The sequence below is a fragment of the Narcine bancroftii genome, chromosome 1, assembly GCF_036971445.1.
Source record: "Narcine bancroftii isolate sNarBan1 chromosome 1, sNarBan1.hap1, whole genome shotgun sequence".
Classification (NCBI taxonomy): domain Eukaryota; kingdom Metazoa; phylum Chordata; class Chondrichthyes; order Torpediniformes; family Narcinidae; genus Narcine; species Narcine bancroftii.
In genome coordinates, this window is record NC_091469.1 from 24,040,263 (window position 1) to 24,058,132 (window position 17,870).

At 45.6% G+C, this 17,870-nt stretch overlaps 1 protein-coding gene across 2 annotated transcripts in view; it reads left to right on the forward strand.

Moving 5' to 3' along the window:
* Positions 1-17,870, forward strand: part of LOC138755788 (cilia- and flagella-associated protein 95-like) — a 56,965-nt gene that overhangs the window by 23,058 nt on the left and 16,037 nt on the right. For both annotated transcript variants that reach the window (XM_069922430.1, XM_069922423.1), the window contains one exon: positions 10,963-11,020. In XM_069922430.1, the coding sequence (XP_069778531.1) occupies positions 10,963-11,020 (58 nt within the window). The remainder of the gene's footprint in view (positions 1-10,962; positions 11,021-17,870) is intronic.

Genomic DNA, 17,870 nt, shown 5'->3' on the forward strand with positions numbered 1-17,870 from the left:
ACCCACGACTCCTCCAGTGGTGATCTGGCATGGAGCGATGTCTGGGACTTTGATTAAGAGGCAGAGAGAAACAAAAGAGGTGTGCATTGATATTTTATGATGTTCTGAGCTGGGTGTCGCCAACGATGACACTGAATCATTTAAATGAGCCAACAGTCAGGTATGCATTAATAGTTGACAGAGTCCAACCTTGATTGGCAGGTGATGCGACTTCTGAATAAATTTCAGACAGAGAAGTCACGTGGCCATTTGCAATCCACAATGTTCCAGACAGACAGGGAGGGCACGTGTTCCTCCACAATCCACATACAACACACCTATACCTCTTTCCTGATGGTAGCAGCGAGAACAGAGTGGGTGCTGGGTGGTGTGGATCCTTGATGATCTGATGGCAGCATTCCCCATAGATGTTCTCGATAGTGGGAAGGGTTTTGCCTGTGATGTCCTGGGCCCAGTCAACTACCTTTGCAGGGGTTTATGCTTGGGGTATTTGTGCCCCCATAACAGACCATGCTGCAGCCATTCAGCACACTTACCACCACACAGCTGTAGAAAATTGCCAGGGATTTCGATGTCATACCAAACCTCCTCAAAAACCTGAGGAAGTAGAAGTGCTGACATGCTTTCTTCACGATGCCATTTGTGCCTTAGGTTCAGGAAAGATCCTCTGAGATAGCCAGCTAAAATTTACTCACCCTCTCCACCTCTGAACCCCCAATGATCAGTGGATTGTGATGAGGTTGGAGCAGAGTGAATTAGTGAAACCCAGGTTAGGCATGTAAGTAGATTATTAGTGAGTAAGTGCTCCGTCAATGGCACCTTCCTTCACTTTACTGTATTAATGATTTTGTCTGGTGCTGCAGGCAGTATGCCTTTCTACATGATTAAACACAATATTCCCTTGACTTAAACATTATGGCTGACTGAAGGATATACTGGGCCATAAGATTAAAGTTGATGTGATGTGTATTTCTGCTGATCCATGGCACCTCTTGGATATCCAGGGTCTCATTGCTAGTTACCCAGAAATTAAGACGCACATGACTTCACCCCACCTTTCATTTTATGCGTGATTTGTAGTTTTTTTTTGTCTTCATTTGTCATGAAATAAGAGTGACGTGATCCAATTTGGAGGCTCCGATACTGTGGGTATTTTGACAGCTGGCCAAATGGTGGGATGGGTGGGTGTTGGGGGCGGGCATGGCATTGGTGGAACTGTCAGACATTTTTTGCCACCTACCAGTGGGCCTGTGGTGCCTTGTGCCTCGGTGTGGCTACAGAATATTCTGCCTACCTGCAGGACCTTGCTGTGGATGATGAAAGTGGGCTCTGGTCTGCAGATTTGCACTCAGGAAGACCACCATTCTATGGCATAAAAATTGAAGATTACCAATGGGAGTTCCTGATGATCAAAGAATTTGGTGGGAAGGGAAGAGAGAGAGAGAGAGAGAGAGAGAGAGAGAGATTTTTTACATAGCTGCTGTGTTCCAGAAAATTATTCCCAAAATTATGGAACGCAGTCTGAGGGACTCATTTCCATTCCAATATTTTACCTCCTGGACCCCTAGAAATTATTACAGAATGCCTGCAGTCTAAACACAACTGCAGGTGATTGGCAGTATCGGGCTAATGAATAGGACGTTATTGATGACACGCAGTGATGTGCCAAGTACACAATATTGCAGTGTGGGATTTTTAAATGTGCAGCCTGCAGACATTAAACTACCAGCTGCAGAGGTGCATTTGAATACTATGCATACCCGCTGCTGTCATTAAAAGTATCTGGGGATCAAGAGCCATTTTGCTCTTCTATCTGCTGAATATTTCAGACACAGATGATTTCCATCACTGATAACGTCAATGCAGTGATGCTGTACGTTGCACATAGATTATATAAACATCCAAAGCAGGTAGAAGAACGGAACGAGGTGTCCAGGAGGAGGAAGATATCTTAAAGCGGGAGAGGGATCTGTAGAGGGGGGTGGAGAATTGTGGTTATGAAAGTAAGCATGGAAATGGAGCCAATGGAAGAAGAGTTCAAAATCATGGGATGCGCGGAACTCGTTAAGGTGTGGGTGAAGGTTAGGCCTTTACTGAAGACAGAGTGTTCAGTTTCTGAGAGGGGAAAGTCAGAAGGGATGGTGATGACCAGACAAGGGTTGGGGGAGGATCAATGGGGTGGAGGGTGTTGGGGAGGGGAGGAGGATGGGGTGGATCAGGAGATGGCAGGTTGGAAGGGTCCAAGGCAGATGGGGAGGGATGGGAAAGTCAGAGGGTGGAGAGAGAGGCCTATGTGCTCCTGGGGAGTTTGCAATAGAGGCTTGGTCCTATAGGTTACAGGAGCCAAGGTGGAAACACATTTGAAGCTCGGTTCTGTCGGTCGCCGAGTTCAGGGTGAAAGTTGATGTCGGAGACTTGATCCTGTAGGTTGCCAGGGCTGAAATGGAAACCCACATATGAAGCCCGATCCTGTGGGCCAGCGGGTTCAGGGTGAAAGTTCATGTCAGCCTTGACCCTGTAGGTCACTGAGGCCATATAGATTCAATCTTAGGCTCAGATTGTCCAAGAAACGGAGTAAATCATCCCAAAATATTCATATACATTTATTTTAAATTATATTTATGTATATATGTGATTATTAAGTACTGTGTATTCCGTACGTACATCGTGTGTGCACCGTGGACTGGAGAAATGCTGTTTTGTCTGGTTGAATACCAGGAAGCAGTTTGATATACCATCAATAATCACAAAAAAAGTGAAGTTGTGAAACTATCAGGCTTTATTAACTAAACAACGATCTACCTCATTGACTGATTGAAGCAAAGAGAAAAGGGGAGCATGCAAGGGGCTATGGGTAGGATTAGTCTCAGGAAGCATGTCCAGCCGGCAACAGCCAATCATGGCACAAAAGTGTTTACCACACAGTTCTTCATGTTGGGAGGCAGGGGGAGTGGGGAGAGTGGAAATATGGAACCTTATACTGGCAAGATTGAACCCAGGGTCAATGATAATTTTCAAAGTTGAATTTAATTGTTTTTTTTTTTGTTTGGCAAAGGAAGATCCTAAACTGACTGATTGGAGTCAAATTGAAATAAGCTGCGATCTAATTTGCTGGAAAGAACAGGCTCTAATGCTGATGGAACTGCTTGATCTTTTTGAGTACTGAATGTTTTATTGGAGCTTATCTATGTTTTAATTTCAAAATTTAATTTGTTTTTCATTTTCTGTAAAAGTTAACTTGCAATTCAGGGAGTGTCATGACAACTGACATTATACCCCCAGTGAATCATGGGGGAAATCAACGAATATTTCATTGATCAATCTTTGTCAAAGACAGAATTGGGCTTTAGTCAACTTGTCTCACTCTGTGGTGCTTTCTACATCTAGACTTACAGGGTTGACATTGCTTGTGAGGTTACAAAGGATTACCAGAATTCATGGAACAGCAATATGAATCATTGCTTTTGGATCAGGAGATGAGAAGATTGGATAATTGTCATCTTCCAGTAATATTACAAATGTTCCTGCTCTGTTTAAGTAAATCTGAGCTGTTATGGATGTAAATAAAAATAGGAACATGTGTCTGTGATTACACTTTTACCTCGTAATATGACGAGTATGGGATCTGAGTGCTTATTCACCAAATGCAGACTGAGCTTAGGGATCCCTCCTGCCAGAAGGGCAGTCTCAGTGACAGGGTCAAGGTCACCGAATAATGGAACAATCCTCACCACAAGGTTTTTGGTTGCACCTCACTTCCATCTTCTCAACAGAACATGAGGATTGGCAATAAATTTTGGCATTTCCAAAAACAACAGAAGAAAGGAAACCAACACTAGTGGTGTCAGATTCAAATTTGTTGTCCATGGCAGCACTACCTTCACCAGAAAGGGTTCAAAGCAGCGACTCACTTCTACTTCTCCAGAGCAATTAATGCTGGCCTTGCCAGTGATGTACACATCACAGCAATGAATAAATAAAAAAAGATTATCAGCCAGCCTGGTACTTGGTGTTCTTTCTGACTGCATTAGAACAGGCCTGCTTGTGACCTTGGTCAGGAGATGCATGCTCCAGGAAGCTGGGTGTGGAGATCTCCTGAGGAAATAATGTTGGTACAGTGTGGGAAACAATGGCCTGATAGTCAGTGGTGGAGTCATGAGACTTTGCAATTGACAGAAACGGAAAAGTCTGCCAATTCAGGCAGCCAACCCATGGGCCATTGAAGGAAGATCCGACCACGTGGTTGCAGACGTTAAACTAAGACGTCGGGCACTGCAGCCTTTGCTCCTTACCATCTTCCTGGCTAGTGTTCAATCCTTAGAAAATAAACTGGATGAACTTAGAGCCAGATTACAGCAGCAGAGGGACATCAGGGATTTCTGTATGACGTGTTCCACAGAGACATGGCCGAATGAGAACATTGCGAACATAATAATTGAAGGAACATTAGATACTTGTGCACAAAGCACATTAGAGCTCATGGTGTTGAGAAGTGATGTAAGAATTTTTTTATCAAAAGGACTGGAGAAGAGAGGAGGAGGAGTGACAAGAAGGATGACCGGCAAGAAAATAAACAAGTGAACTGGTGCGGACTCGAAAGGCCAACATGGCCTGTTTCCGCTCCGTAAATGGTTATATGGTTATAACGTACGAAGGCTTCACCTTACGCTGAGGAGCATATACCAGAGTCAGGTAAAGGTGATGTTTGTTTTATCATCAATTCATCGTGGTGCACAAACGTGGCAGTTACGTCCCACTCCTGCTACTCTGACCTGGAACATATGGTGATCAAGTATCATCCATTTTATCTATCGAGGGAATTCTCTGCTATCATCCTGGTTGCTCTGTACATTCTTCCCCACGTTGACATCAGTCTGGCACTGGAGGGGCTGTAATCAGTCTGGCACGGGACGGGCTGTAATCAGCAGCCATGAGACAGCACAGCTTAATGTCTTTCCAGTCATTGTAGGGGACTTCAACCAGGCCAGCTTGAAGGAGTCTCTGACAAACTATCAAGTAGAAGAGCCAACATACTTGACTGCTGTTACACCACCATCAAGAACACCTGCTAAGCCATCCCACACCTGCACTTCAGCAAGTCTGATCACCTTGGCTGTACTTTTACTCGTGACGTACAAGCAGAGTCTAAGGTCCACAGCACCAGTGGTGAAGACTGTGAAAGTATTGTCGAGGGGGGCGGAGGAGCATCTGCAGCATTGGTTTGAATCAGTGAACTGGACTATATTCAAGGATTCATCTTAAAACTTGAATGAATATGCCACACCTGTCACTGACTTCATCAAGACCTGTGTGGATGAATGTGGGCCCACTTACAGATACCATGACTACCCCAAACAATAGTCATGGATTAATCAGATTCACAACCTGCTGAGGGGTAGGTCAATGGCATTAAAGGCCAATGATCCAGATCTCTAAAGGAAGTCCAGGTATGGCCTACAGAAGGTTATCTTCAAGGCAAAGTTCCATTTCCCAGTGAAGATAGAAACAGAATCAGATACTCACCAGCTATGGCAGGTCTTACAGCCATTACATCCTACAGAGTGAAGCATATCATCATAAATAGATGTGATGCTTCACTTCCTGATGAGATTAAAACTTTTTATGCTCACTTTGAAAACTGTACCAATGAGAATCCCAGAATAAGCTGGCAACCCTGAGATATTTGTAGTGACAACGTTGACGTTGTAGGTCAACGTTAAAACATCTTTCAAGAGGATGAACTCTCTCAAGGTGTCAGACCCTGGCAGGGTATTGAAAATCTGTGCCAGCCAACTAGCTGGAATGTTCACAGACATATTCAATCTCTCACTGCTGCAGTCGGAGGTTCCCACCTTCTTCAAAAGGACATCAATCTGTCCAAGAAGAGCAGGGTGAGCTGCCTCAACTACTATTGCCCAGTATCACTCACATCTACTGTAATGAAATTCTTAGAAAGGTTGATCATGGCCAGAATTAACTTGTACCTAAGTAAAGGTAAAGAAAGCTCCTCACTTAAGACTTAAAGGCATGGACCAAATGCAATTCACCTACCACCACAATCATTCCTCAGCGGATGAAATCTCACTGGCTCTCCACTCACCTGGTCAACAGCATCACATACATCAGGGATGTCTTCATTGACTACAGCTCATCTTTCAACACTCTCATCCCCTCAGTACTGGTCAGCAAGCTTCAAAACGCTGGGCTTCTGCTTGTCACTCTGCAACTGGATCCTTGACTTGCTCACCAGAAGGCCGCAGTCAGTGCAGATTGGTAACAATGTCTCCTCCTCACCTACAATCAATACAGGCACACCTCAAGGATACGTGCTTAGCCCACTGCTCTACTCTCCCTGCACCCATGACCGTGTGGGTAAGCACAATTCAAATACCATATAATATTTACTGATGACACCATGATGTCGGCAGAATCACAGATGGCAAGTGAGGAAGTGTATGGGAGTGAGATACATAAGCTTGATGAATGGTATCACAACAACAACTTTATATTTAACATTGGCAAACTAAGGAACTGATTGTGGACATCAGGAAGGGGAAATCAGGAGAACACGAACCAGTCCACATCTAGGGGTCAGCAATGGAAAGGATTAAGAACTTCAAATTCCTGGGTGTCAACATCTCTGAAGATCAATCCTGGGGCCTCCATGGCGATGCAATCATGAAGGCTTGGCAGCAGCGATATTTCGTTAGGAGTTTGAGGAGATTTGGTATGTCACCAAAGACTCTTGCAGATTGCTGCAGGTGTACTGTGGAGTGCATTCTGATTGTTGCTGTGGTCCTCACCACCCAGGCCATGCCCTCTTCTCACTGCTACCATCAGGATGAACTCCCAATGGTACAAAAACAGCTTCTTCCCCTCCACCTTCAGATTTCTGAATGGACAATGAATCACAGCTATTACCTCACTTCTTTCTCTTCTTTCACAATAATTTTTTATTTTTAAATAGTGTATTTAGAGGAATGTAGCACGTGCCAAAGAAGAGCACAAAAGCAAGACACCCACACTTGGTTAAGGACACTTTATACTGCTTTATTGAATAATTTGCCCTGCCTTATATAGGCTTGCTAAGCCTAGTTGTCCTGCCACTTAGGCAGAAATTATGTCACGGGCTTGCCGACTGCCAATTGGTCAGCGTTCTCACCAGTGCTCATTGTTTCCCACTGCACGGCCTGCAGCCCGGGGAGAAGGGCCATTTAGTTGGCGTGGTCCTTGTGGGATTGCTGCGTTCGACCGCCATCTGGTGTGCCGGGACACCTATTGGGTAGGGGGCCGCCACAGGAATGTACTGTGATGATTCACTGTGGTACATCACTCGGCCAACAGGTGGGCTAAAGACATGGCACTCGGCCTAATGGCATTCAACCACCAGGTGGATCCAGAGGGCCCTGACCGTGTACTCTCTCTTTCTCTCCGGGATCACACTGTAAGCACAGCTCAGCTAGCAGCCAACTAGATTATGTGAGTGGAATAAAGTTGTGTTGCCCCAAGCAGTATTGTGCCCGTGTTTTCCTTTGGTGCAGCCTGCCACATGTACTTTTTTGGCAATTTTTGCACCAGTAATGCACAATACTGTTGCTGCAAAACAACAAATTTTGTGGCACATGTTCATGTCAATAAATTTGATTCTGATTATGGTGATCCAGAAGATGGTGTGAGGAAATGCCTGCAAGATGCCAGTGGCCTCTGTGAGATAGAGATCCATTTGCTTTACCACAGTTTGACATCATCCTTGCTGGTAGTTAGATGTTGACATTGGGCTCAGTTCTTAGTGAATAGGAAGTTGCAAACTAGAAGTTCAGAGGTGAGGATTGCTTAGATTGTAAGAAAAACAGGAAAATCAAGGTGGTCAGTGTCCTGTCAGCAGTTACTAATTAATAAGTTTTGAAAGGATAAGAGACTAGAGGGTGATGGACTGGTAATTCTGGATACTAAAAAGGGGCTGGCAATCTGGGTGAAGAGTCCCAGTTAAAGAAGTGGCCACAGAGATAGAGGCACCAGAAGAGTTCAGGGTCAGAATTAATGAACATGAGACTTCATAGGACTGTGTTTCTGGGCATTCAAGTTTCCAAATCTTGATGGAAACAGTCAGCATATTTTCCACATCCCACCTATACAAATTCGGTATGAGTATTCAATGACATGCAGAATCCCCTCAGACTCCTTAGAAAGTAAAGGTGTTGGTGTGTGTAGTCTCATGGTTACTTTGATGTGTTTGCCCCAAGATGAGGGCAATATGAGGGCATGTGGTGGAACATGGTATTGCGGACACGCTCCCCACTGAGCTGGGCAGGCTGGCCCACCTGCAGAACCGGTAGCCCCTCCCCCTAAGTCCCCTAATAAAGGCCCTGATCTCCTCCCCCATACCTATCCTTGAACTTGAGCCAGCAGCGTGCTGAGGCATGCTTGGATCTTTAGATAAATAAAGCCTTTGGCCTTTGCTTCATGTCTGTGAGTGGTCATTGATCACGATACAATTTATTGATCTAAAGTTTTAAGTGCCACGGACAAGGTGATTTGATTGGAAATGCTGGAGATCGACCCAAAAGACCTAGGGGTCTCCGTGAAATTCAACATGTAGCTACACTTCTTGAAGGCCTACATGAGGCACCACGAAATCATAACAGTGGGGTAAAATTAAGAATGACAAGATCATACGGTGGAGATTTGAGCTGTCCACCTATAATTACAAGATCTTGTGTTGGCCGAGTAAGCTCAATGAGCCCCCCGATGCGCTGTTCAGGGGAAGCTGCACCAGGGTCCAAATAAATCGCCTTCTCGCCCTCCATGGCAGTCTCTGCCATCCCAGGGTCACAAGACTCTACCACTTGGTGAGGGCACGTAACCTTCCCTACTCAGTGGAGGAAATCAGAGAGCTGACACACAATTGCCCCGTCTGTGCGGAATGCAAGCCACAGTTTTACAGGCCAGGAAGAGTCCATCTCATCAAAGCCACTCGCCCCTTTGAACGCCTCAGTATAGACTTCTGCAGGCTGGCCTGTTTGCAGAACCAGTAGCCACCACCCCCCCCCCAGCCCCCTAATAAAGGCCAAGAGCTCTTCTCTCCTCCCCCCTACCTGCCCTTGGATTTTTAGATCAATAAAGCCTTTGGCCCCTCTCATCAATGAATCAGAACAGCTATTTCCTGAACATTGTGGACAAATACTTACACTTCCCCTTCGCCATTCCCTGCCCAGACATGACCACAACCATGGTCATTAAAGCACTCTGCACCATATTCACTCTGTTCAGGTACCCCTCATACGTGCATAGCGACCAGGGTTCAGCGTTCATGAGTGAGGAGCTGTGATGTTACTTCATCTCCAGGGGCATAGCAAAAAGTAGAACCACCAGGTATAACCCCCTAGGAAATGGCCAGGTAGAGAGGGAAAACGGCACCATTTGGAGGGCGGTCCTGTTGCCCTAAAGGCGAGAGGGATTAATGTATCCCAGTGACAAGAGGTACTCCCAGAAATGTTGCATGCCACATGGTCCCTACTCTTTACAGCTATGAATGCAATGCTCCATGAAAGATTGTTCTCCTTCCCTAGGAGGTTGGCGTGAGGAACCACGCTTCTGGTCTGGCTGATGGCCCCTGGGCAAGTGCTCCTCTGGAAGTAGCTTAGGAGCCACAAATCAGACCCACTGAGGAAGTGCACCTCCTGCATGTGAACCCCCAGTAGGCACTAGTAAAGTCCTGTGGACCACCCAGGTTGAAGATTTAGAGGTCCCACCCCCAGAACAGCCCCCCACTGAATGTTCCCTCCTGCTGGAGGTTTCCCCTCCTCAGTTACTTACTAACCCTCCTCTATCCCACCGACCTGGGAGACACTGACACGGTTCAGACCTCCAACAGCCAGCCCAGTGACTGAGCTATTGGGCTGCTGGAGGAAGAAGCACAGCCAGCAGAACTGCAGAGGTCCCAATGATAGATAAAACCACCAGAGAGGCTAAACCTGTGAACATTACTGTGCAACTCATGGAATATAAAGACAGTGCCCTGCATCACCCTGCCAGACTCTACCTAAAATGGAGGGGTGAACATGGTATTGCAGGCACACTCCCCACTGAGTTGGGCAGGCTGGCCTGTCTGCAGAACCAGTAGCCACCCCCCCCAAGATCTCAACTACACTCCTCCCCCCTACCTGCCCTTGGATCTTTAGATCAATAAAGCCTTTGGCCCTTACTTCGTGTCATTGATCACGCTACAGGGCACACAGGAATGAAGTTACTAACCCTCTCAACTGCCATCCAGTCAATCTAAACAGTTGCATGGTCCCATTGCTGCACCTTCCTAAAGCCAATAGTCAGCTCCTTGATCTTGCTAATGGTGGAATTAAAACTTGTTCTGGCACCATTCAACCAGATTCTTGATCTTCATCCATTGCTGGGTGCAATATTCAATCGATATAATCCAACAGTGTACCTGTTAGCCAGAGATATGGACAACATCATCTGAACACAGTGGTGGCTTGGAATTTGGTTAAATAAATCTGGTGAAGTTGGGATCTATTTTACTGTTGTAAAATCCCATCTAGTTCGTTAATCTCTCTCAGGGAAAAAATGCTGCAGTCATTAAATGATCCAATTTTTTCCAGAAAATACATCATCTGTGGCTTTTAACTGAAAAGCTTGACTGACAAGTCATAAATTTTGGACTTTTTAGTGATGTCACAGGATATGGGCAACAAAATTGAATTGGAAAATCAAATTGCAAAACCATTTTTATTTCCAAGTTGGATTACTTCTCTTGAGAAACTGAAAAGAAAGTTACACCCAGCATGTCTTCAGACTTTTCTGTGGTCCAGAAAAGCTGTTTTGCAAACAATATTGAAAATTGCATATTTATACAGGCAGGTGTCAGCCTTACACAGTTTAGAATTTTTTGTTGTTAACTCTTTATATTTTTTCTCTATTAAATGTACTTATCTTTACCCTTTTCAGGTGTCTGGAGACAACTTATACTTATGATTTCCCACCGCCTTATAATACTCCAAGTTGTGTAAGTTTGAAGTAATTTCGGCAAATGTTGTTCCTCAAATTAATAGCTTTTCTTTTTAAATGCTGTGGGTTTGCTAAATAGAGGAATTTCCTTTTTCCATATGTCACCCTGATCATCTGCTTGAACTACCATGCTTAATAGCTAGCAGAAACTGGCCACCGTCATCACCAAACCACTATGACTCTGTAATCTTTTCCATCCCAGCTTTGCCAAATGGAATTTTCTGCTTAAAGGCCAAAAAAAAGAAAGACTACTGTATTGGACCATTACGTTTCTTTGAATCTCGTTAATCTTACCATGTCAATGCCAATTTGGATAGACAGGTTTTCTAATCCACATAAAATTACAGTTCCTCTCAATTATGTTTCTGCTCCTTGTAAATATAAAGCCTCCTGGATGTCATAGCTGTTAACTATCTCATGACAATCAGTGAAGCTTTGTCAGGGCACTTATTGGAGTTGTTGGCAAGGACCTGCACCTATATTGTCAGCTGTGATTGGAAGGAAGCACCTTCTCCTTTGAAACAGAATGTTCACAGGCTCAAGACCCATACAAGAGTACAACAGTGCCATAGTATTGTCACAGTAGGGAACCAAGGTGTAGACAGCCGCTGCCATTGGCTGCTCTGGATCCACTGCAATTGTGTTGCAGCCACTATACTCAACAATAGCGCTCTGCCCATGCACGAGCTTCGCGAAGGCGCAAGGCTGAAAAAAACAGGCTCTGGCATGGAACGTACGCCATATAAGAAGCTCCCTCTCTTGTGTGTACAAAGTAAACAATTTGCTTAACATTACTCTCAGTCGTCATTATTCAGTCCACAATAATAAACATGGTGTCAGAAGTGGGATCACAAGTATCCCAAGCCTGAGGCCTTCCAACCGACCAAAAGTGAATAACCAACACCACATTACAGCGTTGCAGCAGTTGCCATAATAGCAGACAGATTCAGACAGCCTGACCCACTTGTGTTCGAGGGCAATGTAGCTGAGAACTGGCATATCTTTCAGAAAAAGTACGGCATATTTATTGCAGCAGCTCCTAGCGACAAGCCTGCCTGCACCAGAGCATATATTTTATTGAGTTTGGTGGACTCGAAAGCCATTGAAAAGGAAAGGTCATTGGTGTACACGGACAAAGTGTGCGAAGGGGAACTTCTTCCTTACCAGCCTGGCTGATTCGACAAACGACCCTGAATGTCTAAAACTAAAATTAAGGGAAAAGCACAATCCACATAGAAACATAACGATGGAGAGACACAAGTTTAGCACTAGAGACCAAAAGCCTGGTGAGTCAATTAACTCATACATCAGTGTTTTGAAAATCGGCAAAAACCTGTAACTCTGGAACGCTATGTGAGGAATTAAAGACAGGATGGTTTGTGGCATTCGTGACTACAGTATGAGGAAGGCACTTCTGGGCGACAACGATTTAATGCTAGTAAAAGCCATCTCTACCTGTTTGGCTTACAAAACCAAGGAGGAGAATAGCAGGGAGCTAGCCCTTCCACAGCAACAAGCTACAAGCATTGGCACAGTCTGGGCGGGACCTGCGAACAGACAATGGCTGGAGATCAGGAGGAAAAGCCAGCCAGGCCATGCCACACTCTCATCCAGGGTAGAGTGCAGCAATTGCGTAGGAGACCACATGGCAAGACGAGAAATGTGCCCAGCGTTCAGCCAGCAGTGTAGATCCTGCAGAAAATGGAACCATTTCAGCAGATGCTGCAGAGCCAGGCAGCAAACCAATGCCAGATCTAAGAGGACAATCAATCCTGCAGACGACAGAGAACTCAGCGGAAATACAAATCAGAAGAAACAACAAAGTCTTTGTGACTATGAAAGTCAATGCCAAGATGGCAGAAATGAAAGTTGACACAGGAGCAAAGTGCAATGTCATGTCGCAGAAGACATTAAGTTGGCTGTGAAAAACAGATCAGATTAAGCCATGGATCAGGAAAACAAGTCTAGTGGCGTGCGGAGGCAGCAGGATCAAAACCAATGGCATGGAGCAGCTGTGGTTTTACATACAGGAACAGTCACAAGTGCTAATGTTCTTCGTAGACCACAAAGATGTCAAGCCTCTCTTGAGCCTGAGCGCCTGCAGGGACAGGGGACTTGTCTCTTTTAGCAGAGAAGTACACCAAATAAGCCCCTCCAAAGATGATTTGTCCCAGAGAATGTTTTCAGAATACGACAACTTTTTTTGCAGATGAGCTGGGGAAGTTGCCAGTAACATATTCTATGCGGTTTGACCCAGAACCTGTGGTTCGTTCGGTGATAAAAAACAAGGTCAAGGCCAAGCTGGTGTGATTATCCTGGTCTCCGAGCCAACCAAATGCATGTCCTCCATGGTGGCTGTCAGAAAGAAAGACAGACAAGAGATAGGTATAAACCTGCGAGAACTCAATACAGCCCTGAAAGGACCGCACCATCCGATATGCACCGTGGAGGAAGTTGCCACACAAATGGGCAGTACAACTGTGTTTTCACTTCTAGAAAATCTCCTTCAGGCAGATCAAGGTCGACTACAAATCACCATGACTGATCACATTCAGCTCTGGGTTCAGTCGATACAAATTTCTGCAGATGCCATTTAGGATCAATTCAGCCAGCGAAGTATTCCAGTGATGCATGGAGCAGAATTTTGCCAGGTACCCCTGTGCCATCATAGTCGACGAGAATTTAGAGGAGCACGATGCAAATTTAAAGAAGATACTTGACTGAGCCAGGAAGGTGAACCTTAGGCTCAAGCCCACGGAAATGCAAATTCTGACTGAATCAGATCACCTGTATAGGCCACGTGTTTACTAGCAGAGGCCTGAAGGTGGACCCCTCGAAAACCAAGGCAATCATCAAGATGCCAGCACTGGCGGACATGACAGCCCTACAAAAATTCCTTGGTGTGGTTAACTACCCTGGCAAGTTCATCCCAAACTTAAGCGAACTCACAGCTTCTCTGCGACAGCTGACACATAAAGATGTGGAGTGGACATGGCACGAGCAGCAACAGAATGCATTCAAAACTTTAAAGAGGCATTTGTCATGCCCAACAGTTTTGTCATACTACGACATATGAAGACCAGTGCTGCTGACCTGTGACACATTGCAGTATGGCCTAGGTGCAGCATGCCTGAAAGACAGGACACTTGTGGCCTATGCATCAAGTGTTGGGGACTACCAGTTGTCCCAATGATACACAGACAAAGACTGAGGGGAACAATAGGCTTTATTACAGTAGAGATTGCTAGCCTGGGTTAAGGCGGGAAAATGAGGAGAGGAAGAGGGGACTTGACCTTTATGGCCTGGGTCACAAAGGAGGAGTCCAGGGAGGAGTCTAGGAGAGGATGTCATCAGGAGGACGGGCTAGCCTGTAAATACAACCATATCATTACATTCACCCCCCTCTTTTTAAATAGAAACTACTAGTAACAAACATGAGAAGAAAAAAACACAGGGGTGGGGGGAGAAGGCTCCTTCGGACTAGAGGTTTAGTCGCACTGGTGTCCTCCTCCTTCTGCTGGACTGTCGAGGGGTTGGTGTGTCCGAACGCTGCTCCTCTGGAGGGGGGAGGCCGCCATGGGAGAATCCGAGATGGGGGCCGCAGGGGATGTGGTGCTGGCGGGGGACTCCCGAGGGAGTGAATGGTTTGGTGCCACACTGGGGGTCGGCTCCTGGAGGTCCAGCGGAGAGATAGGCAGCTCGGACTCCAGGACTGTGCTCCTGTGCAGTGTGATCAGGTCCGCAGTCTGGTCCGTGGCCGGCAGGGTCATTTCGGGGTCTCCGGCCCTCGCCAGGTCTCAGATCAGTACAGTGTCCTCATGGCCATCAAGGTACCTCATGAACGTGTATTGGGGGTTGGCGTGAATGAGGTGCACTACTTCCACCAGTGAGCCTGTTTTATGGCCCCTGATCTGATTCTGTAGCACGACCAGCCCTGGGGTTGCCAACCAAGGAATGATGGATGAACCGTTCGCCGATCTCCTAGGGAAAGCAAAGAGGCGTTCATGCGGGGTGGTGTTAGTGGCAGTATATAGCAATGACCAGATGACATGGAGAGCCTCAAGCAAAAAGTCCTGCCAGCGAGACACTGGCATGTTCTTAGACCTGAGGGCCAGGAGCACCGCCTTCCAGACAGTGGCGTTCTCCCTTTCCACCTGGCCATTACCCCTGGAGTTATAGGTGGTGGTTCTGCTGGTGGCTATGCTTCTGGCTAGGAAGTACTGTCGCAGCTCCTCAGTCATGAACGAGGACCCCCGGTTGCTGTGAATGTAGTCGGGGTACCTAAACAGAGTGAAGATGCTATGCAGCGCCTTGATAATTCGTCCACCACCGTCAGGAAGTAGGTGTTCCTATTGGAGATTGGAAGGGGGCCCTTGAAATCAACACTGAATCATTTGAAGGGGTGTGTGGCCTTAATGAGGTGTGCCTTTTCTGGCCAGTAGAACTGCTGCTTACACTCGGCATAGATCTGGCAGCGTCTGGTCGTGGACTGGACGTCCTCAAAGGAGTATGGGAGATTCCGAGTCTTAACAAAATGGTACAGCCTCGTGTCTTCAGGGTGGCACAGAATATCATGTAGGGCCTGGAGACAGTCAAGATACATGCTGGTGCACGTCCCCCGGGATAAGGCGTCTAGGGGATCATTGAGTTTGCCCGGCCGGTACAAGATATCATAGTTATAGGTGGATAACTCGATCCTCCACCTAAGAATCTTGTTGTTCTGGATATTACCCTGCTATTTTTTATTAAACATGAAGGCCACTGCCCTCTAGTCTGTCAGCAGGGTAAATCTTTTGCCAGCCAGGTAGTGTCGCCAGTGGTGCACTGCCTCAACGATTGCCTGTGCCTCCTTCTCGATGGAGGAGTGCCGTACTTCGGGACCGTGCAGGGTGCAGGAGAAAAACACTACCGGCCTGCCTACCTGGTTAAGTGTGGCGGGCAGTGCGAAGTCAGAGGCACCGTTCTCCACCTGGAAGGGGACGGATTCATCCACAGCATGCATCGTAGCCTTTGCGATGTCTCCTCGGATCTGATGAAATGCAGCCAGGGCTTCCGCCGATAATGGGAAGGTTGTGGACTTAATCATGAGGTGGGCTTTATTGGCTTAATTGGGCACCCATTGTGCGTAGTAAGAAAACAACCCCAGGCACCTCTTCAGCACCTGGGACTGGGAGCTCCATGAGGGGGCACATGCGGTTAGGGTCCGGGGCAATGACACCATGTGCCATGATGCATCCAAGCAGGGCTAGGCAATCTGTATTAAACACGCACTTGTCCTTGTTGTACGTCAAGTTGAGGGACTTGGCCGTATGCAAAAACTTAGCGAGGTTAGCGTCATGGTCCTGCCGGTTGTGGGCTCAGATGGTGACATTATTGAGATATGGGAACTTTGCCATCAGCTTGTGCTCCTCTACCATCCAATCCATAACCCTCTTAAAAGCAGAGACACCTTTAGTAACACCAAAAGGCACCGCAGGAGTGGAATAGTTTTCCATCAGCCTCGAATCTCATGTAGATTCTATCGCTCGGACGGAGGGGGAGTTGTTGGTAAGCCGACGAGGTCAATGGTCAAAAAAACTCTGTATTGCACGACCTTATTGACCAAGTCAGCTATCCGGGGTAGCGGGTACGCATCCAACTTGGTGAAGCGGTTGATGGTTTGACTATAGTCGATCACCATCCAGGGCTTGCCTGCCCCTCTGACCATTAGGACCTGTGCTCTCCAGGGATCCCATCCACCAGGAGTCGCTGAATCTCAGCCCGGATGAACTGCATATCCTCTGCTATAGCGCCTACTCTTGGTGGTGATCAGTTTGCAGTCCGGGGTGAGGTTTGCAAACAGTGATGGAGGGGCCACCCGCTGGTGGTGACACTGCAGGATGGTGCTGGAAACTGGGTGCCTGGTTGAGGAATGGGGTCTATGAGCTGGGGGCTTTGAACAGTCAGCAGCGGTTGGGGGCCCCCGAATGCCATCGTCACACTCCTTTTTTTTTAAACTTTATTTAAAATTTTTTGACATGAATAAAATAAAAATTACATTTAAAGAAATAATAAAAAATAAAATAATAAAAATTAGAATACTACATCATTAAACTACACAAATTAACCCCCCCAATAATTATAGCACAACATTAATCGTCTAATTTAAAATTAATCCAACCCTCCCCCCAAAATAAAGAGTGAAGAATTAATTAACAATGTTGTAAATAAAATAGAAAAAACCCCACTTACAAAAAAAAGGATAAAACTTAACAACAAAAAAATTACTAACAACAAAAAAAAATCAATACTAAAATAATACCCTTAAACATATATTTAAATCAAACATAATACATGTATTTAACAAATGAAATCCACTTTAAAACTAAGTTCAAATATTAAAATCATATATCAACCACATATGTGTTATTAAAAAAATCATAATTAATAAAACATAAATACAGAATTTCCATTAATACCAAGTTTCCTTTATAATTCATCGAGAGAACAAAAACATCCCTTAGAAAAACAATCAGATAAACTTTTTATTCCCTTCCCCTCCCCTTATATAAAAAAGAAAAAAAGTTCAAACTCTTATAAAATTCTCCATATTCTTCATTTATATCATCTTCAAAATTCTCTATCGAAATTAACTTAATTTTATTAAACTCTTCTCCCTCAATGTATTTGTACTTGATTTTCTTCTTTTTCTTCTTATCACCTTTCCCCTCATCTTCCTCTTCATCTAATTCAACATCCTCAATTTTTTACTTATTATCTTCTGTGACATCATCCTCTTAAAAAAGAGAGAAAAAAGAGAAACCCCCCCCCAAAAAAAGGAGAAAAAAAGCCTCCTAATTCCCTCTCAA